We start from the raw sequence: 21,933 nt of genomic DNA, 5'->3' as shown, positions 1-21,933 counted from the left end.
TTTGAGATGGAGTCTCGCACTGTCGCCCAGGCTGGAGTGCAATGGCACGATCTCTGCTCACTGCATGCTCCGCCTCCTGGGTTCCCGCCATTTTCCTGCCTCAGCCTCCTGAGTAACTGGGACTACAGGCGCCGGCCACAACGCCCGTCTAATTTTTTTGTATTTTTAGTAGAGACAGGGTTTCGCCATGCTGGCCAGGATGGTCTCCATGTCCTGACCTCGTGATCTGCCCACCTCAGCCTCCCAAAGTGCTGGGATTACAGGTGTGAGCCACCGCGCCCGGCCCAGTGAATTTTTTAAAAATTAAAAACCAAGCCAGCCGCGGTGGCTCACATCTGTAATCCCAGCACTTTGGGAGGCAGAGGTGGGCAGATCACTTGAGGTCAGGAGTTCAAGACCAGCCTCGCCAACATGGTGAAACCCCGACTCTATTGAAAATACAAAAATTAGCGGGGTGTGGTGGTACACGCCTGTAATCCCAGCTTCTCAGGAGGCTGAGGCAGGAGAATTGCTTGAACTCGGGAGGTGGAGGTTGCAGTGAGCTGAGATTGCGCCACTGCACTCCAGCCTGGGCAACAGAGTGAAACTCCATCTCAAAAAAAAAAAAAAAAAAAAAAAATTAAAAACCATGCAGATCAAGATCAACGGTGATATAAGAAGACAGGCAGTCTGGAAGGGCAAACAAAGCAAAATAATCTGTAGAAAGTTCTTGAACTTCTCTGAGCCTCAGAATCCCCGCCGACAAATGAACTTAACAATATTTCCCAAATACTGATGTGAAAAGCTGGTAAGTGGCAGGGTTTCAGTGCCGCCAGCTTTTACATTATACTATTAATCCTCAGGCCAACACTACTTAGTAGGTGTTATTCACCCAATTATAGAAATAGAAACTAAGACTCAGAGATGTTAAGTAATTGGCCAGGGTCACAAGCTAGTGAGTGGGAAGGTGGGTAAAACAAGGATGTCAGATGCCGGAGCCTGGTGCCCTTTCCACGGCCAACCATACCGCAGCAGACAGCGTCGGGGGCAGATGGGACAGGCGCCGCCAGAGCCCATGATGGAAGGTGGAGGAAGAAGTGCTCCCCCAGAGGCAACATGCGTCAGGGCAAAGGGGTGGCACGCCCAGAGTCCACATGTGCAGTGCCTGGCTGTGAGCAAGCTGTGTGGCTGGAGCAAAGCTGCTCTGAGAGGTTGCGACCCTGCTGTAGAGGGTCATTCAAGGCCAGGCCGAGAAACCAAGGATGGAATCTGCACCAGGGGAGGCCTGGCCAAGCTACCTGGCAGGAAAATGACCACGGAAGGGATCAAGCACCAGAAGACTCAGCAGGAACCCCATCGGCGGGGCCGACAGTGACAAGACGTGCACTGGGGCAGGAGCAGACGTGAGTGTGAGAAGCAAGAATCAGCAGGGCTGGGGAGCCACCCACCCACAAATTCACCAGTACTCTGTAATCAGGTTGTCACTTTTTCTTTTTTGTATTTTTTTTTTGAGATGGAGTCTCTCCCTGTCGCCCAGGCTGGAGTGCAGTGGTGCAGTCTTGGCTCAGTGCAACCTCTGCCTCCCAGGTTTGAGCAATTCTCCTGCCTCAGCCTCCCTAGTAGCTGGGACTACAGGTGCGCCCTACTGTGCCCGCCTTATTTTTTTTCTTTTCTTTTCTTTTTTTACATCTTTAGTTGAGACAGGGTTTCACTATGTCGGCCAGGCTGGTCTCGAACTCCTCCCAAAGTGCTGGGATTACAGGCATGAGCCACCACGCCCGGCCAGTTGTCACTTTTTCTTTCTTCTTTCTTTTGACCAGTTGTCACTTTTTCTTTTTCTTTCTCTTTCTTTTCTTTTTTTTTTCTTCTTTCTTACTTTCCTTTTCTTCCTTCTCTTTTTCTTTCTTCCTCTCCTTCCTTCCTTCCTCTCTCTCTCTCTCTCTTTTTGACACAGAATCTTGCTTTGTCACCCGGGCTGAAAAGTGTAGTGTCACAATCACAACTCACTGCAGTCTCGACCTCCTTGGCTCAGGTGATCCTCCTGTCTCAGCCTCCCAAGTAACTGAGACCACAGGTGCATGCCCCTATGTCCAGCTATTTATTAGTAGTAGTAGTCGTAGTTGAGATGAAGTCTCTCTGTACGTTGCCCGGCGTGGTCTTGAACTCCTGGGCTCAAGTGATCCTCCCACCTCAGCCTCCCAAATGCTGGGACTACTACATGCTTAGGCCATCACCTTTTTTTTTTTTTTTAATAGAGATGGGATCTCTCTCTGTTGCCCAGGCTGGTTTTAAACGCCTGAGCTCAAGCGATCCTCCCACCTCGGCCTCCCAAAGTGCTGGGATCACAGGCATACACCACCTCACCTGGCCAGGTTTTCACTTTCAACATCCCAGCTCCAACAAGGTCTAACCTGCTGTGGCCCTGCCTCTGCTCCACTAGGGTCCTCTGCCACGGACACACTGTCCTTTTTTTGTTTGTTCCCACATCAGGGCTTTGTGCTCACCATCTCCTCTGCCCAGGGATGCTCGACTCTTGATCACCACATCACATGGCTGGCTCCTCTTCCCCCTCAAGCAGGTCTCAGCTCAAATGTCACCTCCTCGGGAAGGCCTCCCCGATCCCTCCAGCTAGTAATGTCACCTGTACACCCAGTTACTTGCTAGCACATGAAGCTGGTTCATTTTCCTTTTTTTTTCTTTGAGACAAGGTCTCGCTCTGTCACCCAGGCTGGTGTGCAGTGGTGCAATCACCGCTCACTGCAGCCTTGACCTCCCAAGCTCAAGCAAGCCTCTCACCTTAGCCTCTCCATAGCTGGAACCACAGACGCGTGCCACCACACCCAGCTAATTTCTTATTTTTTGTAGAGACAGGGTCTCACTATATGGCCAGGCTGGTCTCAAACTCCTGGGCTCAAGCAATCCTCTCGCCTTAGCCTCCCAATGTGCTGGGATCACAGGCATGAGCCACTACACCCAGCTGAGGCTGTTTCATTTTCTGCATAACACTTCTGAGAATCTGCAATGATCCAATGTATTGGGTTATTTGTTCAGTCTGTAACCTCCCACTGGAATGTAAGCTCCGTGAGAGCAGGGACCATGTCTGTCTTGTTCACTCCAGTATTACCAGCATCTTAAACAATACCTGGTGTGTAACAGATGCTCAACATGTACCTGTTGAATGAATGATGCAGGGGAAAGGGAAGTGAAAGGAAACGGAAGGAAGATGGGACCCAAGTCAGATGTTGGGAAGAGCAGGGAAGTTGGCTGGGCATGGGAGGGCCTTCGCGGGTGGCCTCTGATTGCTGTTTCAGGTGTTGTGAGCTACCCACAGGGGACAGGTCCTAAGCAGGAGACAGAAGCAGGAGCCCAGAGGCTGGAAGTAGAAATGCAATGGAGAGAACAGATACACACTTGTCAGGGGGAAAATGTTAAAGATGGGGCAGAGGGTCATGAGTGAGCCTGGGGGTCCTCACACTTTGTGGGAAGGGGAAGGTTCATAGGGACCAGAAACGGGCGCAGGGCAGGGCAGCGGCAGATTGCACTCACGCTCACACACATGTTGGAGTGAGCATCAACAAGGCCCTCCCTCCCTCCAAAACTAACAGAAGACTAGGACCCAGGTGGTGCCTGGGACTTACCCACAGGACAGCATCTCTCTGTAGGGATGGGGAAGTCACGGCGGAGGGCCACAGGGGGTGGGGCTGAGCCAGGGGCACAGCTGTGCACAGCGGCCCAAGCCAGGAGAGGAAGAACCGCTCAGAAATCAGCCACTTCCTCCTCGATCCAGCCTGCCAGGCCAATGGCACCGCGGGGACAAACCCTGGACTAATAGTCTCCAGGAAAAGGACAGGTGGGGCGGGGCTGGCCTGAGACCGCCCACAGTGGCCAGCTTCCCTGCAGCCCCAGTGCACGAGTACAGCAGGCCTGCCCACTGGGCCAGGGCCCCCTTCCCTCGGGAGAGGAGGAGCCACCTGGAGCTCCACCTGGAGCTCAAGCTGACAGAGCAGCCTGACTCTGGGTAGGAGCAAAGACCAGGAAGTAACCCTGGCTGAGGGAAGAGCAACCAATGGGGGAAACCTCTCAGTAGGCAGAAACCAAAGGGCCTAAGGGAAAGTCCTAAAAGCCCAATTCCTCAGAGAAGGAGGTGTCCCCTGTGCAGGCCCACCCACCCAGAGCGTCGAGGGGCCAAGTCCAGCCTCTCACCCTGCCCTGGGGGAAGGGGAGGAGCCTCAGGCCCTCACTGGAGCAGGGTTAGGCCCAGCCAGGAGTATAGGAAGGAGCTGCACCTGGGGATGGGGCCTGGAAAGGCAGAGGGAATCTGGGAAGGTGAGATGGGGGTTGTCAAGTCTGCACAAGACTCACACCAAGGCTAAGTCACAGGCACGTTTATTATCGTCTGGAACATCAAGGCCTTTCCTTCCCTGGCAGGGGCACAGGGAGGGCCAACTCTCAGGAGGCAGCCACACTGCCACCAGCAGCAGGCCCGTGGGGTGGCAGGGTCATGGGCGGCAGGAACAGCGCCTTCAGCTTGCCTGACAAGCTGGCGATCTCAGGATCCTGGGCTTCGTAGGACTTGACCAAGCGAGCAAATTTAAGGACACCTGCAAGAGGGAGCGGAGGGTCAACGCTTCTTCCAAGGACGAGCATGTGTAAGACAGCTGGAGGGGGTGGTAGTTTAAGCATGAACTGCTTCCCCAGTGGCTGGGCAGCTGTTTGCAAAACAGGACACATGCAGGCCTCTGTCCCATGTGGTTTGGATCAACTTCTTGGTCTACACTGGGCACAACTAGATGGGATGCAGTGAATGAAAATATCCCAAGGCAGTGTGCTTCTTGCTCTCAGGTGAACCCTTTTAGCAGTTTAGTCACTGGAACCCCAAGAATGAACACGAGACCCCAGGTCTGTAGCTGGAACGCAAGAAGGCTATGGGGCAGCAGAGCTGAATCAGTCAGCACTTTTGGGGAACACCAGGATCTCACCAAAAATTTAACCACCAACCCCCAAACAGAAATTAGCTGAAACACCCTGGAGAGACTGCAGCCACTGCTGTCATGCAGACATCTCACTAAAAGATGGCACAACAGCGCTGACGTCCAGCTCTGCTACTACTAAGAGTCTGCACCATTAGCGTTTGCTCCCTCATCACAAAATGGAATAATAATGTGATTCACAGTACAGGTTGACCATCCTTAATTAGAAAATCCAAAATCTGAAATTATTTGAGTGCCAGTGTGAAGCCAAAAATGGAAAATTCCACACCTGACTTCATGGTGGGGGGTGGGGGTGGGGGTGGGGGGGCTGCAGTCAAAACTTTGTCTCATGCACAAGATTATTCAGACTATTATATAAAATTACCTTCAGGCTATGTGCTTAAGCTGTGTGTATATGAAACAAAACAATTTCGTGCTCAGACTTGAGTCCCATCCCCCAAGATATCCATGTATATGTAAATATTCCGAAATCTGAAAAAATCCGACACACTTCTGGTCCCAAGCATTTCGGATAAGGGATACGGAACCGCTCCTGTACAAAATGCAACTCGGAGGCACAAGCTCAGGGTAGACCCTGGGCTCTGAGTGCCAACACTGTCGCCGTGTGGCGAGAAAGGAGACAACCGCTCAGGGCCCCACAGATCCGGCGCCCTCTCCCGACCCAACCCCCGCCTTCCCGCGTCTGACCCACCTTCCCCGTCGCAGCTGAAGCCATAGGCTTTGATAACCTCCTGCTGGATCTGCGTGGCCACGGGCAGCACGAATTGCAGCATCTTACCCATGTCGTTGCACGCGTTATCCCGAGCCTCGTCCATGCGCACTGCATTCTCAGGGGCGGAGAACGCCTGGATCACCTCCGCCAGGACCACTGCGCGTCAGAAGCATCCCAGGGAGGCGTCCCGGGTAGGCGTCGGAGAACGGAGAGCGGGCCCAGTGGAGAGCGCAGGGAATTAGTGAATTGAGGCTATAGGTAACCCAATAAGATCCCGAGTCTTGGGGGCAAGCGCCCCACTTAGAACGACGGTACCCGGCGTCCCCTACCCTGTTTTCCCGGCCGACGAAGCCAGGTTTGTCGCCCCACATCCTCCGCCCGCATCCTCCCCGGACCGGCAACCCATGCCTTGACTACGATGATTCTCACCCTTTGCCTGCTCAGCGCTCAGGGCCGCAGGTTGGGCAGCGGCGGACGCCATACGGCGTCTGAAGCTGCAAGTGCAGCGAAAGTAAATGGAAAGCTCAGGAAGAAAGAGCCACGTCCTACAATAGTTCCCAAGGCCAGTGGTGGCGGAAAGGAAGCAGCATCCGGCGTAGCCGGAAGCCCCCAGGCGTGGTCCGAACTTTCTATACCCAAACCTTGTAACAGCCAGCACTTGCACCAAAAAGACTACCTTACTGAAAAAAACCCTCACAGAACTCCTTCGTGCTAAACGGAGTCTAATGTTACAAACAAGTTATGTGAAAGGGGCTTTCCGGCAAATACCGGAAAGCCTGCTAGACAAATTCTAAAAGAGCTGTAACACTGCTGCGCATGTGTCTAGAGAGAAGATGAGATATGCATGAACTCCACAATTGGTGAGGGTGAACTCAGGTGGCTTTTTTTCTTGTTTCTATTAGTGTACAAACAACGATGCGTGTTGTAACTTTCAGTAGGAAAAAGAATATTCTAAGGAACTTAAGTCATTCATTTCTAGAGTTCGCGAACATTTGCTCTCAGCCTATGCAAATGAGTTCGATGCTGATTGGTTGGGATACCAGCCACTCACAGCCCGTTCGTTGTTGTTAAGCCCAGCGACCGGGATTCGGCAGTAACAGCCCGGAGCAAAAGCCATTCTCGCACTTTCCTAAAATGGCCTTGTCTACTGATGAGCGACGGAGCATAACGCCCGGCCCGATTTCCCTTCCCTTCCAGGCTTTTGAGATTATCAACCACTCCTTTCTCAAACTGTAGGGTGGTTAAGGATGCCAGGTACTAATCGCCTGGACCTATTAAAACTAGCCCACCCCATTCCCCGCTTCATAACTGGTTTTGTTTTTTGTTTTTGAGACGGAGTCTTGCTCTGTCGCCAAGCTGGAGTGCAGCTGGGGGGATCTTGGCTCACCACAACCACCACTTCCTGGGTTCAAGCGACTCTTCTGCCTCAGCCTCCCAAGTAGCTGGGACTACAGGCGCGCACCACTATGCCCAGCTAATTTTTGTTTTTAGTAGACACAGGGTTTTGCTATGTTGGCAGGCTGGTCTCGAACTCCTGACCTCGTGATCCGTCTGCCTCGGCCTCCCAAAGTCCTGGGATTGCCAGCGTGAGCCGCCGCACCTGGCCTCCTAACCAAAACTATTCCACGGAAAGGATTCAGGACTCTGAAGCCTTTGTTCCAGAGGACTCTGGTGGCTCCTAACAGTGAGACCCCTCTGAATAGATTCCAAGACCTGACCATGTCAGAGGTGGGCCTGTCCCAGGCCTCTAGTGTTTGGTTGGTTGGGGTTCCTTTTGTTTTGAGATAGGGCCTTGCTCTGTCACCCAGGCTAGAGTGCAGTGGTGCGATCATGACTCACTGCAGCCTCGATCCCCAAGTGATCCTCCCACCTCAGCCTCCCGAGTAGCTAGGACCACAAGTGCACCACAACGCCCAGCTGATTTTTTTTTAAGATGGGGTTTCTCTATGTTGCCCAAGCTGGTTTCCAACTCCTAGGCTCAAGCAATCCACCCGCCTCAGCCTCCCAACGTGCTGGGATTACAGGCACCAGCCACAGGGCCCAGGCCGAGGCCTCCAGTATTTTGACTGCCCAGCCTTGGGACAGGAGGGAGCACTAGCACCCCCGGTACCGCCTCCGGCTGAGTCAGTGCTCCGGGCTCTTCAGGGATCCCCTCTCCAATTCTTCCCAACCCCTACACCCAGTTCCTTAAGAAGGACTGGTCTCTTCCCGCTTCCCTGCCAGACCCAGGCTGCAGTTCTAAGTACCGCTGCACTGAGACCCAGCCTCACCCCCATATCCCACAAAGAACAGTCACAGCCATGTTCCTGGGGAGTTGTGAGGATGTTTTTGTTTGGTTGGTTTTGGTTGGGAGGTTTTTTAAGAGCGTCATATAGATATTTATATATATAAATTATTAATGTGGGGAAGGGGCAAGGGGCATACATTGCAAAGGGGGCGCGCACACAGGGATCGGGGAGGGGCAGGGGTGGCACACGATGCTACGCAAAACAGCCACATCTAACAGATGAAATAATCACACCAACGGGGCAAGGGAGGGGCGGCGGCCACGGGGGTTGGGCATGGGAGAGAAGAAAAGCAGGGGGGACAAGGAAGAGAGACCTGGTCCAAGATTCTGTGCGCTTTCTGTCCCCATCCTCGCCTCCTCCCCACCTCTGCACACCACACCAGGCCTTGGCCTTCTGTCTGTCCCTCCCTTCCCCACTCTCTGTCCAGCTGCGGAGACCCTGCAACTGAGCAGCACCTTCTTGGCTCTGGGTGGCAGGCCAAGGGTGGGGTGGGGGAAGGGTGGGGATGCTCCAAGGTCCAATGTAGGAGCCGTGGTGCTCTCTTGATCGCAGGTTCTACAGTGGCTTGTCGCTTTCCTTCTTCAGGTGACTAGGGAAGGGGCAGTGCACAGCAGAGAGGTAAGAGACTTGAGACCAACCCTGACCTTGCCCCCTTACCGAAGGGGTTGGGGGAGGAGGGGTTCCCTCCCCCAGGAGCACAGTGCCCAGCTGTTCCATGCCCACAGCCCCTCCCAGGCTCGCTGAGCCCATGTCCCCCTGGGGACTCTGGGGTACCTGTAATAGTCCTCCTGGGCAGGCAGCGGCACACTGTGCAGCGGGTGATGGGCATGCAGCCACTGCTGCTGTTCCAGCGCCAAGCGCTGCAGCTCAGCTGACTGTGCGTGCATGGCCTGCAGCTGATGAGCTGCTGACATTGGGGCAGAAAGGGAGGCCGGCAGGTCCCGGTAAGGGGCAGCTGTGAGCAGGAAGGGCAAGGGTCACATGACCAATGGATAACAAGTACCTGCTCTGGACCAGGGGATAGCCAGCTCCTTTACATACAAAAGTAATGAACTAAAAAGTTAGGTAACACAGCCAGTTCTGTAAGTTGCCAGTGGTAGAGTGGAATTGGGATTCAAACCTCTTAGGCTGACACTAAAACTTGTGCTTGGAGAATAGGAGCACTTGGAGAATAGGAACTAAAACTTGTTCAGCTCTCCTATTCCCATGCCCAGCTCCTCTAGGCATCTCCGCATTCCTCTTCAAGCCCAACTAGGCCCATCCCCCCACCTAAATACCTCCTTTCTGCCCTTTTCTCATTACAGCTTGCCTACCCCAACTTCCATCCTTACCAAAGAGCTGGTGACGAAGAACTTCGTTCTCGTGCAGAGGGTGAGGAAGCAGGGGGTTAGGGAGAGTTCCAGCTGGGTAGGGGATCCGAGTAAGGTGAGACCCTGAGGCCAGGGGGTCGATGAGAGGGTGCACCGAGGCAGAGGCTGGAGAGCAGAGAAGAGGAAGGTGTCACCAGAAGGCAGGTTTAGGGAAAACCATGCATTTGGGTGAAGGGATCCAAGCCTGGGAATTGAGTTGGACACACACAAGGAGCTCCAGAGTGGAACAAAGGCAGAATGGAAGAACTAGAGGCCTGTGGGGGGTGGACAGGCTGAGCCCTGCTGGAGGAGGAGACAGGCTGAGCCCTGCTGGAGGAGGGGACAGGCTGAGCCCTGCTGGAGGAGGGACATATGGATGACAGAGGCCAGGAAATTACAGTCATCAGAAGGGTCTGAGGGGAAGGAGAGGGAGAGGTCGACTGCTTGAAGGAGGTGGAAGATAGAAGTTTAGGAAATAAGACAGGAAGAGGCCAGGTGCGGTGGCTCAAGCCTATAATCCCAGCACTTTGGGAGGCTGAGGCAGGCGGATCACTTGAGGTCAGGAGTTCAAGACCAGCCTGGCCAACATGGAGAAACCCTGTCTCTACTAAAAATACAAAAAAATTAGCCAGGCGTGGTGGCACACGCCTAGTCCCAGCTCTTCAGGAGGCCGAGGCAGGAGTATCGCTTGAACCTGGGAGGTAGAAGCTGCATTGAGCCGAGATTGCGCCACCGCACTCTGGTCTGGGCAAAAGAGCAAGACTTGGTCTCAAATTTAAAAAAAAAGAAAAGAAAGAAAAAAAAGCAAGCGGGTGCGGTGGCTCCCGCTTGTAATCCCAGCACTTTGGGAGGCCAAGGTGGGCGGATCACAAGGTCAAGAGATCGAGACTATCCTGGCCAACACGGTGAAACCCCGTCTCTATTAAAAATACAAAAATTAGCTGTATTTGGTGGCACACGCCTGTAGTCCCAGCAACTCAGGCAGGCAGTGCCTGCTGAGGCAGAAGAATCACTTGAACCCGGGAGGCAGAGGTTGCAGTAAGCTGAGATCGCGCCACTGCACTCCAGCTTGGCGACAGGGCAAAACTCCATCTCAAAAACAAAATGGTGAAAGGATACACCCAAACCCAAAGCTACAGGGCCCTTTCTAGAAAGTTACAGATCTAGAGACGGAGAAGAACATGAAAGACCTCTCACTGTGAGAAAAGGAGAAAATGGCAAAAAATAAGAGTTGAATCCAGAGAAATCAGAAAATAGGTTTGTGGATTGGGCACGGTGGTTCACGTCTGTAATCTCAGGACTCTGGGAGGCCGAGGTGGGTGGATTGCTTTGAACTCAGGAATTTGAGACCAGCCTGGCCAATATGGCAAAACCCCATCTCTACCAAAAATACAAAAATTAGCCAGGTATGGTGACACACGCCTGTAATCCCGGCTACTCTGGAGACTGAGGTAGGAGGATCACTTGAGCCCGGGAAGTTGAGGCTGCAGTGAGCTGTGACTGCACCACTACACTCCAGGCTGGGTGGCAGAGCGAGACTATGTCTCAAAAAAATAAAGAAGAAGATATGTTTGTGAAGGACTCGGGAGAATGGGGCTGTGAGGATAGAAAGGTGTGTCCTTCAAAGGCTCCCACCTGGGCCTCTGTCATGGGTAGGATACCAGGCTATGGAGAGGACTGGGGTGTGAGGAATACAGGCTCTGTGGCCAGGCAAGGCCATGAGGAGACAAGGCTGAGAGAACGTCAGGGAGGCAAAGTTGAGGGAAGCAATCTCAGGAAAAGTTCCTGCCAGGCCAGGGGAGGAAAGTCGCAGCCAGAGGAACAAAAGAGCCCAGTCATGATGGGGGAAGATGGCCCCAAAGGGCCAGGGCGAGGAAGGAGGGGGGTCTCACCTGCATGGATAGCATCTTGCTGGTGCAGGTGCAGGTGCGAGTGGATGTGGGAGTGCTGGTGGTGATGGGGAGTCACATTGAGCATCTGCAGCCGGGCCAGCGGGTCATTGCCCAGGGCCGCCACCCTTTCTGCGTGCTGCCTCTCAGCTGCCAGCCGCTCAGCATAGGACATGTCAGGCCGCAGGGCTGGCCCAGCTGCCAGCGCTAGACGTTCTCGCTCCAGGGGCCCCAGGCTCGGATGAAAGGGGAAAGGGTGCAGGCCAGGTGGGCCAGGCTGCAGAGCCAGGCCCCCATGTCGGGGAAAGGGATCCAAGCCCGGCCCAGGGACCCCATGTAGGGGTTCCAGCTCACTAGGCTTCACCTCGAAGCCAGGCTTGAGGCGGTCACGGAGGTCTCGTTCACGGGCTTCCCGTTCCCTCTCCCGGGCAGCAGGATCGCTGCTGTACAGGGCCGGGACATTGTAACCCAGGAGCCCCGGGTCCACTGCCCCCAGGGGCACGTAGAATGGATGGTTGCGATTGCCAGGAGACATGACATGAGGCCGGGCATATTCACTGAGAGTGCGCAAGGCTGGAGTGTCAGGACCCAGGTAGGGGGGCACTGTAGCCACCGCACTGCCCGGTTCAAATGGAGGGCGATGGGGCACTGGGCCCAGAGATGGGCATTCCACCGGAGCACGGCCCTCCTGAGCCAACTTCTGTGGGGCACAGGGGAAAGTGGAGTCAAAGCGGCAGTTATGAAAAGAGGTAGCTGGTTTCAAGCTGCCCATTTGTTTCCACGGCTGAATGCCAAAATGCCTCACCTCACTGAAACTCTGCCCACCTGGAACTTAACTGCGACCCCCCTCCCGAATATCTGCCGTTCTTGGGATCCACAGGTAGTCCCATCTGAGCATGCCTTCTCCCAACCCAGGAATGCAGACTGCGGTCGCTGAAATCCTTTTCGGCTCCATTTCCTGGGCTGCAGTGGTACCTCCCCTCCGACAGGTGGCGACTTGACTCGCCCGCCCACCTAGCACAAGCACAAGCCCCAGCCCCAGCCCCAGCCCCCGCCCCCGCCCCCGCACCGCAGCACGGCTAAGAGAGGAGGCGGCAAAGAAGGCGGTGGCGGAGTGACGCACTCACCACGCTGCGTTCAAGCTCGCGCTCCTTCTCGCGCTCGCGCTCTTTCTCGCGTTCCCGCTCGCGCTCCCGCTCCTTTTCTTCGCGCGCGCGCTGCTCCGCCTCGCGCCGCACCTTCTCCACCAGGTCGGCCCGCTTCTTGGCCAGTTTGGAGCCCTCCAGTGGCACGAAATACAGGTCGCTGCGCGCGCACGAGTTGAAGCCGCGATCCAGGTGTTTGTTGAACCTGCCAGGCGTGGAAGTAGCGCGCGCTCAGCCGGTGCTAGATGCCGGATGGAGCCCGCGGAGCCGCGGCCCCGGCGAGTGCTTGTAGCCACCGCCTAAAACCCACTCCTGCAGGCTGAGCTGCTGCCGGCCTCACTGGCCGCTAGGCATGGACAGAGGAGGGGCGTGCTTTTCTAAAACACTACACCAGCGCAGGGCCCCTCCCTGCTACTCCCTCTCTGTCGCCGCCTTGTCGTCCCCCTTCAGGCCCACCTCCGCCCCAGCTGGCCGCTCACCTGGCAGACTGACTGGCATGGCTGGGCACATCTACCACCTTGGGAGGGGGCGAGGGGCTGCGGGCTGGCGGAACTGGGCTCTCGGGGGTCTCATACTCCTCAGCCGGCTCCTGCTTGATCTGTGTGGCGCTCAGGGGCGGCCCTGAGGCAGGGGCCGCAGGTGGTGGTGGCAGAGATGGCAGGCCTGAGGGCCCCGCAGGTGGCAGGGGCCCAGGTCCCACGGTGGGCGAGCCCGGCTTGAAGGTCCCTGGGCCTGCAGGTGGTGAGGTTCCTCTATAGCCCGGTGGGGTCCCCGTTCGGAAGTTGGGAGGGGACCCGGGTTTGTATCCGGGTGGGGTGGCTGTCTTGTAGGCCCCCGGGGACGGGGCTCTCTTTCCGTACGGTGGGGGCCCAGGTGGGGAGGCCGTTTTGTAGCCTGCTGGCGAGGAAGCCACGGTGGCAATGACCGTGGAAAGGGTAGCCGAAGAGGTGGTGACCGTAGGCACCGGTGGGAAAGGGTAGGGCGTCCCCTGAGGTCCCTGGGAGGGGGAGGGGTGTGAACACGGGAAGGACCCTTGAGAAGTGGAAGAGGAAGAGTTGGAAGAGGAAGAGACTGGAGGGCCATTGGGGCCTGCTTGGCTGTAGGACACCTGGCTGTGAGGTGGGGGCAGGTGTGTTGGCCCTGGTGGGTAGGGCCTCAGAGACCCCAGGGAGGGAGACATGGCATAAGGGTGTGCGTGGTGGGAGCTGCCGCCCTCCAGGGGGTGGGGAAATGCTCCAGGAGGGGGCCCAGAGCTTCCGTGATGCTGCTGCTGCTGCTGCGGCTGCTGCTGTTGCTGGTGGTGATGGTGATGTGTTGAGGCTGGTGGGTGGGCAGTGGACTGGGCCCCACTAGAGGGCGGGAAGGGGCCTGGATGGGCATTGCTATTGGCTAAGAGGCGGCCATAGGGAGGAGGTGGTGGGGGACCCTGGCTCCACACAGCCTGGGATGGGAGAGAAGGCTGAGTATACTTCGGGGGCTGATTGGAGACAGAGAGGCTTGTTGGGGGAGGGAAAGAGTGGGGGTAACTGGGCAATGCCTGGGAAGCTGGGTAGGGGGAGGCAGAGGAAGAGGAGGAAGAACTGGAAGAGGAGGCTGCTGCAGAGCTACTACTAGAGGATGAATAAGGAAACCTCATGGGGGGTGCTGGGGCAGAAGAAGAGGAAGCAGGAGGCAGAGAGTGGGGTGAAGGAGCCAGAGTCGGGCCCTTCTCTGGGCCAGGAGGAAGTCCACCCATACCCTGCCCCATGGCATGGGGAGAGGGCAGATGCCCAGGTAGTGGTTGGGCCCCCAGGCCGGGGGGAGAGGCTGATGCATTGTTGAGGGGTCTCAGGGCAGGTGGGGGAGGCAGGTTCGGGGTCACATGGGGGAAGTTGGCTGGTGGTGGAGCAGAAGGTAGGTTCCCACCACCCACTGAAGTGTTAGGTGGCTTTGCTGGGGGAGCACCACTAGCCCCAGAGCTTGATACTGAAATGGGAGTAGTGGGTGGGGGGTGCTGCTTACCCCCATTAGGGCCCCCCACTGATGAGGCAGCCCCTCCTCCCTTGGGACCCATTGGGGGTCCAGACAAAACTCCTCCACCAGCGCCTCCAGGATAGAGCTGTGGGTGAGGGGGAGGGGCCCCAGGAGGAGCCTGGAACATTCGAGATGTGGGGGGCTCCATGGGAGCATGATATCCAGTGGGTGTCACAGAAGGATGGGGTTCAAAGCTAGCCTCTGGCTGGCGAGGGGTGCTGTCTGGGGGTGGAGGGGAAGGAGGAAAGAGCGGAGGTGGGTGGTAGGGGCGGGCTGGGCCCTGGGACAGGCCAGAAGATGAGTCGGAGTCATTCTCCACACTTCCAGGGCTGTAGATGCTGGGGGACGTGCTTCGGTTGTCCTGGTCAATATCCCTAGGGTCGCTGCTGCCATCATCATTAAGGCTCCGCCCATCCAAGCTATCCAGATCAGAGGGAGACTGTGGCCGAGGCAGTTCCTGCTGTAGAAAAGGGAAGCCTCATTTTTTCTCTTTTCCTTTCCTGCTTCCCTGAGATTTAGGGCCTGTCTTGCATAAAATCATTTCCCCTCACAGCACACTGTTGTACTGTGATGTGGTACCTCTTGCCATGTGGGGATTCCCCACTTTCCCCACATTCTTGTTTCCCTCCTGTAAAACCCTATTCCTTCCTCAAGGATCCATCTCAAGCACCTTGTCTCTACCCACAGCTGACTCCAAATCCCTGTCTTCCACCATCTCATAACCACCACTTTAACCATCCTCCATCCATCCCCCAAGCCCTTGGTTCTTAGACCACTTCTGGCCAGGCACAGAGGCTCACACCTGTAATCCCAGCACTTTGGGAGGCTGAAGCAGGAGGATCACTTGAGGCCAGGAGTTCCAAACCAGCCTGGCCAACACGGTGAAACCCTATCTCTACTAAAAGTAAAAATTAGCCGGGCGTGGTGGCTCATGCCTATAATCCCAGCTACTCGGGAGGCTGAGGCACAACTGCTTGAACCCAGGAAGCGGAGGCTGCAATGAGCTGAGATCGTGCCACTGTACTCCAGCCTGGGTGACAGAATGAAACTCTGTCTCAAAAACAAAACAAACAAAAAAATAATAAAAAAGAAAGACCACTTCTGCATTTTCCTGAAGATTTATTTGTTCCTCCCACTAAGACTTCTCACCCAGAGACTAGAATCCCCCAACTCTTCTGGTCCCCTTTGGCCCTGCCAGGTCATCTGGTGGTCTGTCAAAGTTCTGAGAATCTCTCTGGCATATTATAGACAGAACTGCTCTCATAAGCACTATGATCTGGCCTTTCTCTTATGTCCCAGGAGAGATCCAGCTAAGAATAGTGAGCATAAGGAAGTCTGAGAAAAGAATGGTCTCAAGATGGGTCAGGATGGCGACAAGGGTCTCCCACCTCAGTTTTGGTCTTTTTTGGTGCATTGGTCTCCTCACTTTCACTCTCTGAGATCTCCTCACTCCGACCCTGCTTGTTGACCTTTGGGGTGGAGGCTTCCTCTACTCGGGCCTTCTGTTAGAGAGAAAGAAAATTCCTGTCTTTTCCCTACCTCCCAAGCTCCCCCTTACCCTCTGCCGTTAAACAGGAAGTTCCCCCGACAACACACACACCCCTCAGCCCCAGTGCCTGGGCATCCTGTGGGAGGACCTGAGGACAGAATACCTTGGCTGTCTGCCTGGACTTCTCAGCTTTGCCATCACTGCTGGACGTGCTGACCCCTCCAGGGGAGGCCCGGCCCCTCGATCTCAGTTCTTCCCGGGGCCCAGGGGCCTCTTTCTTCCGTCCACTCCTCATTGACATCTGCACGAGGAGGAAGGAGGTAGGTAACACTGTTCTTTACACTGCACCTAACTTTATGGTGCACATTATTTGTTCTTCTTCTCTAGACCCTTCCTCCTAGCTTGCCTGCCCCGCCCCTCATCTTTCAGGTCTCTCATTTTAACTCACTGAGTCTTTATTCTGTCGTGTCTTCATTCTTCAGGCTGTGGAGACCCCATTCTCCTCTGCCTGGGCAGCTGAATACAGAAACTTCTCTGCTCCACCCCAAGTTCCCCACAGCTGTGGTCTGGGAAGCAGGATCTCCAAGTTTCCAGTATAGGCACCTGAAACTTTTGTAGGATCTGTTTTCAGTGAAACCTGTTAGAAGGAAACCATCAGAGTCTCCCACTGGGAAAACAGAGTCACAAAGGAATACTATTGTGCTTGTCAGAGAACTGAGCAAGCGGCCCAATCCTAAGCCTTTAGGCCAAGAGGTACAGATACCACAAGACATTGCTGGCTTGCCCCATGGGCCACCTTAGCTATCTAAAAGGCAGGGAGATGCTGCTCAAAGTATAGTCTCTTTCACCTCTGGAGAGGGCAGAAAATTCAGATGTACCTACAAGCTCCAATCCAGGCGATCACACAGTTTTACCCTTCATGATCCCTAAAGGATATTTGTGAACGCACACATTCCACGGAGCCTTGCAAAGGAACATAAAGAAATGGAGCGGGGCATGGTGGCTCACGCCTATAATCCCAGCCCTTTGGAAGGCCGAGGTGGACGGATCGCAAGGTCAGGAGTTCAAGACCAGCCTGGCCAACATGGTGAAACCCAGCCAGGCGTGGTGGCGCGTGCCTGTAATCCCAGCTACTCAGGAGGCTGAGGCAAGCAAATCACTTGAACCTGGGAAGCAGAGGTTGCAGTGAGCCGAGATCATGCCACTGCACTCCAGCCTGAGTGACAGAGTGAAACTGTCTCAAAAAAAAAAAAAAAAAGAAATGACGTTGAAGTATTAATTTATTGAGTACCTTCTTTATATCAAGCCCTTCACACACATGATTTCATTTAATATTTACAACCAACCCTGAATGGTAAGCATTATTACCTTCATTATATAGGTGAGGGAACTGAGGCTCAAAGATTGTGATTGTGACTAGCTCAACCTCACACAGTGAGGAACCAGTGACAGAGCCAGAATCAAACCCACGTCTGTGACTTCAAAGCCCATGCTCTTTCTTCTATACTTTGCTACATTCTCCTCAGAAGCTGGTGGGGAGAATTCTCAGAAGGCCTAGATCAGTCACAGAGATATGAAAAGAATCTTTTCTCACATCAGAGTAGGTAGAAGAATGTCCCATTCTATAATACAAAGGAACACAGCCCTACCAATCCCAAGACTAAACCTAGGTAGCCCCAAATTGTAGAACTTCACTTTTGAGAGCTTCATAAAGGACTCATTCTCTAGTACTTGAGCTCCCTAAGGCTAGAGGAAAAGTCAGGGTTTTCACATGAATGATTAAAGACTCAAAATATCCGAGAGCAAACAATACAGATTTACCAATTTTGAAGCCTGTCCTCCTACTTGGTGTAGACAGGGTTACACAGCTCCTCAAGCCAGTCCATCCATATCTGTCTATCAGTAGGTAGGCAGGCATCTATCTTTATCCAAATCCCTATAGGCAGCTATATTCATTTGCACTTGTTCGTATTTCTTGCTAAGTGTCAAGTCCCTCCAAATTACTGATTGTAAGATCTTTTGAGAGCAAAAATGGTATTTTCTTACTTTTTCTTCCTTTCCACTGATGTCGTATATATACGTGTGCGCACTTCTCTTGTGATTGACCTTTAAACCCACTAACTTCAGTAGGTCTTTCTTCCTGAATTAAGTGCTGCTAGCTCCGGTGGGAATAGACTAAGCTTACCCATCTATTCTATTCTGAGTTGGAGGCCTGCTAGGTAAACGGCATGTCCGTATTCTGTAGTGTATTTTTCCCAAGGAACACAGTAACTCTCACTCACCTCCATGGAACCATACTGATGCAAGCAGTAAGGGGTGAGTCTAACCTTTCCAGGAAACTTCACAATTTACTTAGAATCACAAAATTGCTGGGACAGAGCCTGTCTTCTGAAATTTCAACTGATGTTCTGCCCAGTAGACTAGTCTTTTTTTTTTTTTTTTTGAGACAGAGTTTCATTCTTGTTGCCCAGGCTGGAATGGAGTGGCGTGATCTTACTCACTGCAACCTCCACCTCCTGGGTTCAAGCGGTTCTCCTGCCTCAGCCTCCTAAGTAGCTGGGATTACAGGCTGCGCCACCACACCCTGCTAATTTTTTTGTACTTTTAGTAGAGACAGGGTTTCACCATGTTGGTCAGGGTAGTCTCGAACTCCTGACCTCAGGTGATCTGTCTGCCTTGACCTTCCAACGTGCTGAGATTACAGGCGTGAGCCACTGTGCCCGGCCAACTAGTTTTTTTTTTTTTTTTTTTTTTTTTTAAGATAGATTTTCACTGTTGTTCCCCAGGCTGGAGTGCAATGGCATGATCTCAGCTCACTGCTACCTCCGCCTCTCAGGTTCAAGTGATTCTCCTGCCTCAGCCTCCCAAGTAGCTGGGATTACAAGCGCCCACCACCACGCCTGGCTAATTTTTGTATTTTTAGTAGAGACAGGGTTTCACTATGTTGGCCAGGCTGGTCTCAAACTCCTGACCTCAGATGATCCACCCGCCTCAGCCTCCTAAAGTGCTGGGAATACAGGCGTGAGCCACCGCACCTGGCCTTTATTTATTTTTTATTTTTTTCAGCTACAGCTATTTTCCCACATTTTTTAGTTGTTGTGTAGACTGGTTTTAAAATACTATCAACTAAAAAAAAAAAGAACAGAAAGAAAAAAAAAATCCAAAGAACAACACCCACCATAGCAAAAGAGGAAAACAATCTTAAACAAAAAGCACAACAAAGATGACTATCTGTGACTGGTGTATCTTTGCCAGCCCTCCTAGAGAAGGGTGTCCATCTCCCTTCCCCATCACAGAACCTGTTCACCAAGTCAGTTAGGTTAGGGGATCCAAAAGGTCAGAGAAACACAGGAATGTACCTGAGGAACACAGCAATCATAGTATTCCCTTCTTTTTTAATCACCTGAAATCTGATAAAACTAGCAATGAGTAGCTTTGAAGGACAAAAGCAGTCATAAAAGAACAAGTAATCCTGGGGATAAGGAGTGGCAGAGGAGGGAAGGAGTTAGGGTTGGACCGTGTGTGTTTCTAGACCTGGGTCATGTTTTAGCACCAGCCTACACTCCTAGCAGACAATCATTGTAACTAATATTACAGAGCACCTACTCTGTATCTGGCCACACACTAAGCACATTCACCTTCGTTACCTTACTTTAAAAAGAAAATGATTAAGACCAGACTGGGTTGGGAGGAAAGTGAGAAATAGAAAAAGAGCCCCTAAGTAAGAACAGGAAAAGAAATTAAGAGACATATGGGATGTCAGAAGGAATACAGTGGAGTCACAAGCTCCCTGGGAGGGGCTCGCAGGCTACATTTCAGGATCATTGGCCCAGCCCCCAATATCATTCTGGACCTGCCAGACTAACCAGTCCAAAGTGACTCCTAGATAACAATGCACTGGCCTAAGCCTTCTGAGAATCCAGGACCTTTAGGGAGGCCTCAGAGATCATCTCATCTGTGGCCCCTTCATCTTAACAATGAAGCTGGACACTCCAAGAGAAGTGACTTGCCCAAGGTCACAGAGGCACAGCCAGGTCTAGAGACACAGGTCTCCTGGCTCGTATTCTGTAAGTATTTCCCCGGCATGAGGCTGTTTCATGCAGCCCTTTGTCCTGGGCCACCCTCACCTGGGATGGGCCTGGGAGCCCAGCCATTTCTACAAGGTCAGGGAAGAAGGCCAAAGGTTAGTTGAGGTAAGGAGGAAAAAAGGGTAAGTTATTCAAGAAGGGAGGCTCAAAGAAGAATTCATGTTTTAGAAAATGAAAGAAAGTGCAAAGAAGCAAAAAGACAACTCTACAAAAAATATAATAAGGGAGGTAGAGGTCAGAACCAACTGCCAAAAAGATGGTGAAACCTGAACAGGAGCGTTTTCATCCTCCCATCATGCCTAGGTGGAGAGACTTGGAGAAACACCTATGATCTGCAAGGAACATATCTACCTGTTCCAACAGACTGCAACATGAAAGGGGACACGCTGCCGTGGGGAAACTCCCATCCACCAACAGATCCAGAAACATCCTCCAGAACCCAGCCCAGAGTCCCAAGGACACAGCCGCAGGCCGACGTCCAATAAAGATTCGCAGCCCCCCCGCCTACCAATTGGACATCCCACCGGATCACTACCATAGCGACACAGTGGCAAAAGGTGCCCCCAAGAGACCATCCCAGGAGTCCATCTGGAAGCCACCCCTGCCCCCTCCCAGTTGCCAAAGCAACTCCTACTCTAAGGTACCTACCCTAGTCGACATAAGCCCATGCACAAAGGGAGATCTTTGAGCTCAAAGCAGTAACTAAGGCCTCCCTATATAGATCAGAGCTCCAGGGGCAGCGGACGCTCCGGAAATTGGAGGGTTGGAGGGTGGAGGTCGCAACTTGCTTGGAGTGCCTGTAAGGTTGCTCAATTATCTCATTTCCATCCTCCCAGAACCCCTTTCTTCCCAACTCCCCCTTCTGTGTTCCTGTTTTCCTCCTCATTCGTTTTGGGATAACCCACACTACTGGGCCCCAGTGCCCTCTCCAAGAAGTAACTATGTCTGGGATGGGGAAAACAGGGTCAGAGGTGACCTGGAGTAGGGGAATGAAAACCGTCACAAAGACATGGCCTTCCCACTTCCACGCCGGAAAACCTCTGGCTCTTCTCAAAGATGGACCTCTTTTTGCCCAAGCCTCCGTTTCCCCGAGGTTCATCAGCCACAGTCCCTCTTTCCACCTACCACACCCCTTTCCCATTTCCCACTTCCCGTCCATTCCTAACACCCCCAACCCCAGGCTCCGGAACCCGTGTTCTGGGCCTTTGGAGCTTTTTCCTGGAGCCTTCACGCCCCACCTCGCTGCCATCTCTCCTATCCCTTCTGCCTTCGCCCCGAACCCCACTCAGAGCATCCCCCGTTTTCCTCCGCCAACCCCCGCCTCGATGTTCCTCCTCTTTTGGGTCCGCGGGTCCCGGCTACCCTCTGGCCCCACAGCCTTCCTCCGGAGACCCTCCCTCCTTCCCCACCTTCCCGATCCTCCCGAAGCCCTGGCCCCGACCCTCCTCGGCGGGCCCCACCCCCTGAGCCCCCGGCCTCAGGCCAGGCAGAGCCCGCAGTGGGGGGACGGGATTGGGAAAATAACAAATGGAGGCGGCGGCGGCAGGAGGGGGAACTGGGAGGGGTGGGGGTGGGGAGCCGCAGGCCGGAACCCGGGCGGGACAGAATCCCGCGGGCCCGGGGCCCAGGCGGCCGCAGACCTTACCTGCTGGTAGCTCGAGACGGCTGGCTGGCTCCGAGCGGGATTCCGGGCTCCGGCGCCTCTGGGGGGCGGCGGCGGCAGCTCCCCCGCCCCCCTCTCCTCTTCTCGGCCTCAGTCGCCGCCGCGACGACGGCGGCGGCAGCCCCGACCCCCCCGGAGGGCGGCCCCCATCCCCCCTTTTCCCCGCCTGGCCCCAGTCGCCCGCCGGCCCCCGGAGCAAACCCCGATCCCCGCTCTGCTCCCCACCTCCCCGGGCTCGCCGCCTCCCTTTGGCCGCCCGGAATGCCCCGGGCCGCGCCGCCCGCCCCCGCCGCGCCGCCCGGCCCCGCGGCCCGCCCGGCCCTCGGC

The 21,933-nt window shown here is 54.3% G+C and overlaps 2 protein-coding genes and 1 non-coding gene across 7 annotated transcripts; all 3 read right to left on the bottom strand.

Annotated features, from left to right (window-relative positions):
- Positions 1–4,349: 4,349 nt before the first annotated feature.
- Positions 4,350–6,970, bottom strand: C10H12orf57 (chromosome 10 C12orf57 homolog). Of its 2 annotated transcripts, none has more exons than XM_023232501.1 (3): positions 6,112–6,970; positions 5,662–5,838; positions 4,350–4,580 (listed from the first exon to the last, which is right to left on the bottom strand). In XM_023232501.1, exons 1-3 carry the CDS (start codon positions 6,161–6,163, stop codon positions 4,429–4,431), a joined length of 381 nt encoding a protein of 126 aa, XP_023088269.1. In that variant the 5' UTR covers positions 6,164–6,970; the 3' UTR covers positions 4,350–4,428. The 2 variants fall into 2 exon arrangements, with proteins under 2 accessions (XP_023088269.1, XP_023088270.1); XM_023232502.1 differs by having other exon boundaries at positions 5,749–5,838.
- Positions 6,431–6,492, bottom strand: LOC111555974. Its single transcript, XR_002735687.1, has one exon. It is a non-coding gene; the product is annotated as a U7 small nuclear RNA (small nuclear RNA).
- A 1,015-nt stretch (positions 6,971–7,985) lies between the features above and the next one.
- Positions 7,986–21,927, bottom strand: ATN1 (atrophin 1). Of its 4 annotated transcripts, none has more exons than XM_023232404.1 (10): positions 21,589–21,927; positions 16,304–16,492; positions 16,019–16,156; positions 15,755–15,868; positions 12,833–14,826; positions 12,336–12,558; positions 11,212–11,908; positions 9,302–9,445; positions 8,745–8,925; positions 7,986–8,559 (listed from the first exon to the last, which is right to left on the bottom strand). In XM_023232404.1, the coding sequence occupies exons 2-10, from the start codon at positions 16,328–16,330 to the stop codon at positions 8,526–8,528; spliced, it is 3,552 nt and encodes a 1,183-aa protein (XP_023088172.1). In that variant the 5' UTR covers positions 16,331–16,492; positions 21,589–21,927; the 3' UTR covers positions 7,986–8,525. The 4 variants fall into 4 exon arrangements, with proteins under 4 accessions (XP_023088172.1, XP_023088174.1, XP_023088173.1 ...); XM_023232406.1 differs by having other exon boundaries at positions 12,833–14,823; XM_023232405.1 differs by having other exon boundaries at positions 16,304–16,464.
- Positions 21,928–21,933: the final 6 nt, after the last annotated feature.

This window comes from Piliocolobus tephrosceles, chromosome 10, assembly GCF_002776525.5.
Source record: "Piliocolobus tephrosceles isolate RC106 chromosome 10, ASM277652v3, whole genome shotgun sequence".
In the NCBI taxonomy this organism is placed as follows: Eukaryota; Metazoa; Chordata; class Mammalia; order Primates; family Cercopithecidae; genus Piliocolobus; species Piliocolobus tephrosceles.
Note: the sequence above shows the minus strand (reverse complement) of the source record. Positions and strands in the feature narration are given on the sequence as shown.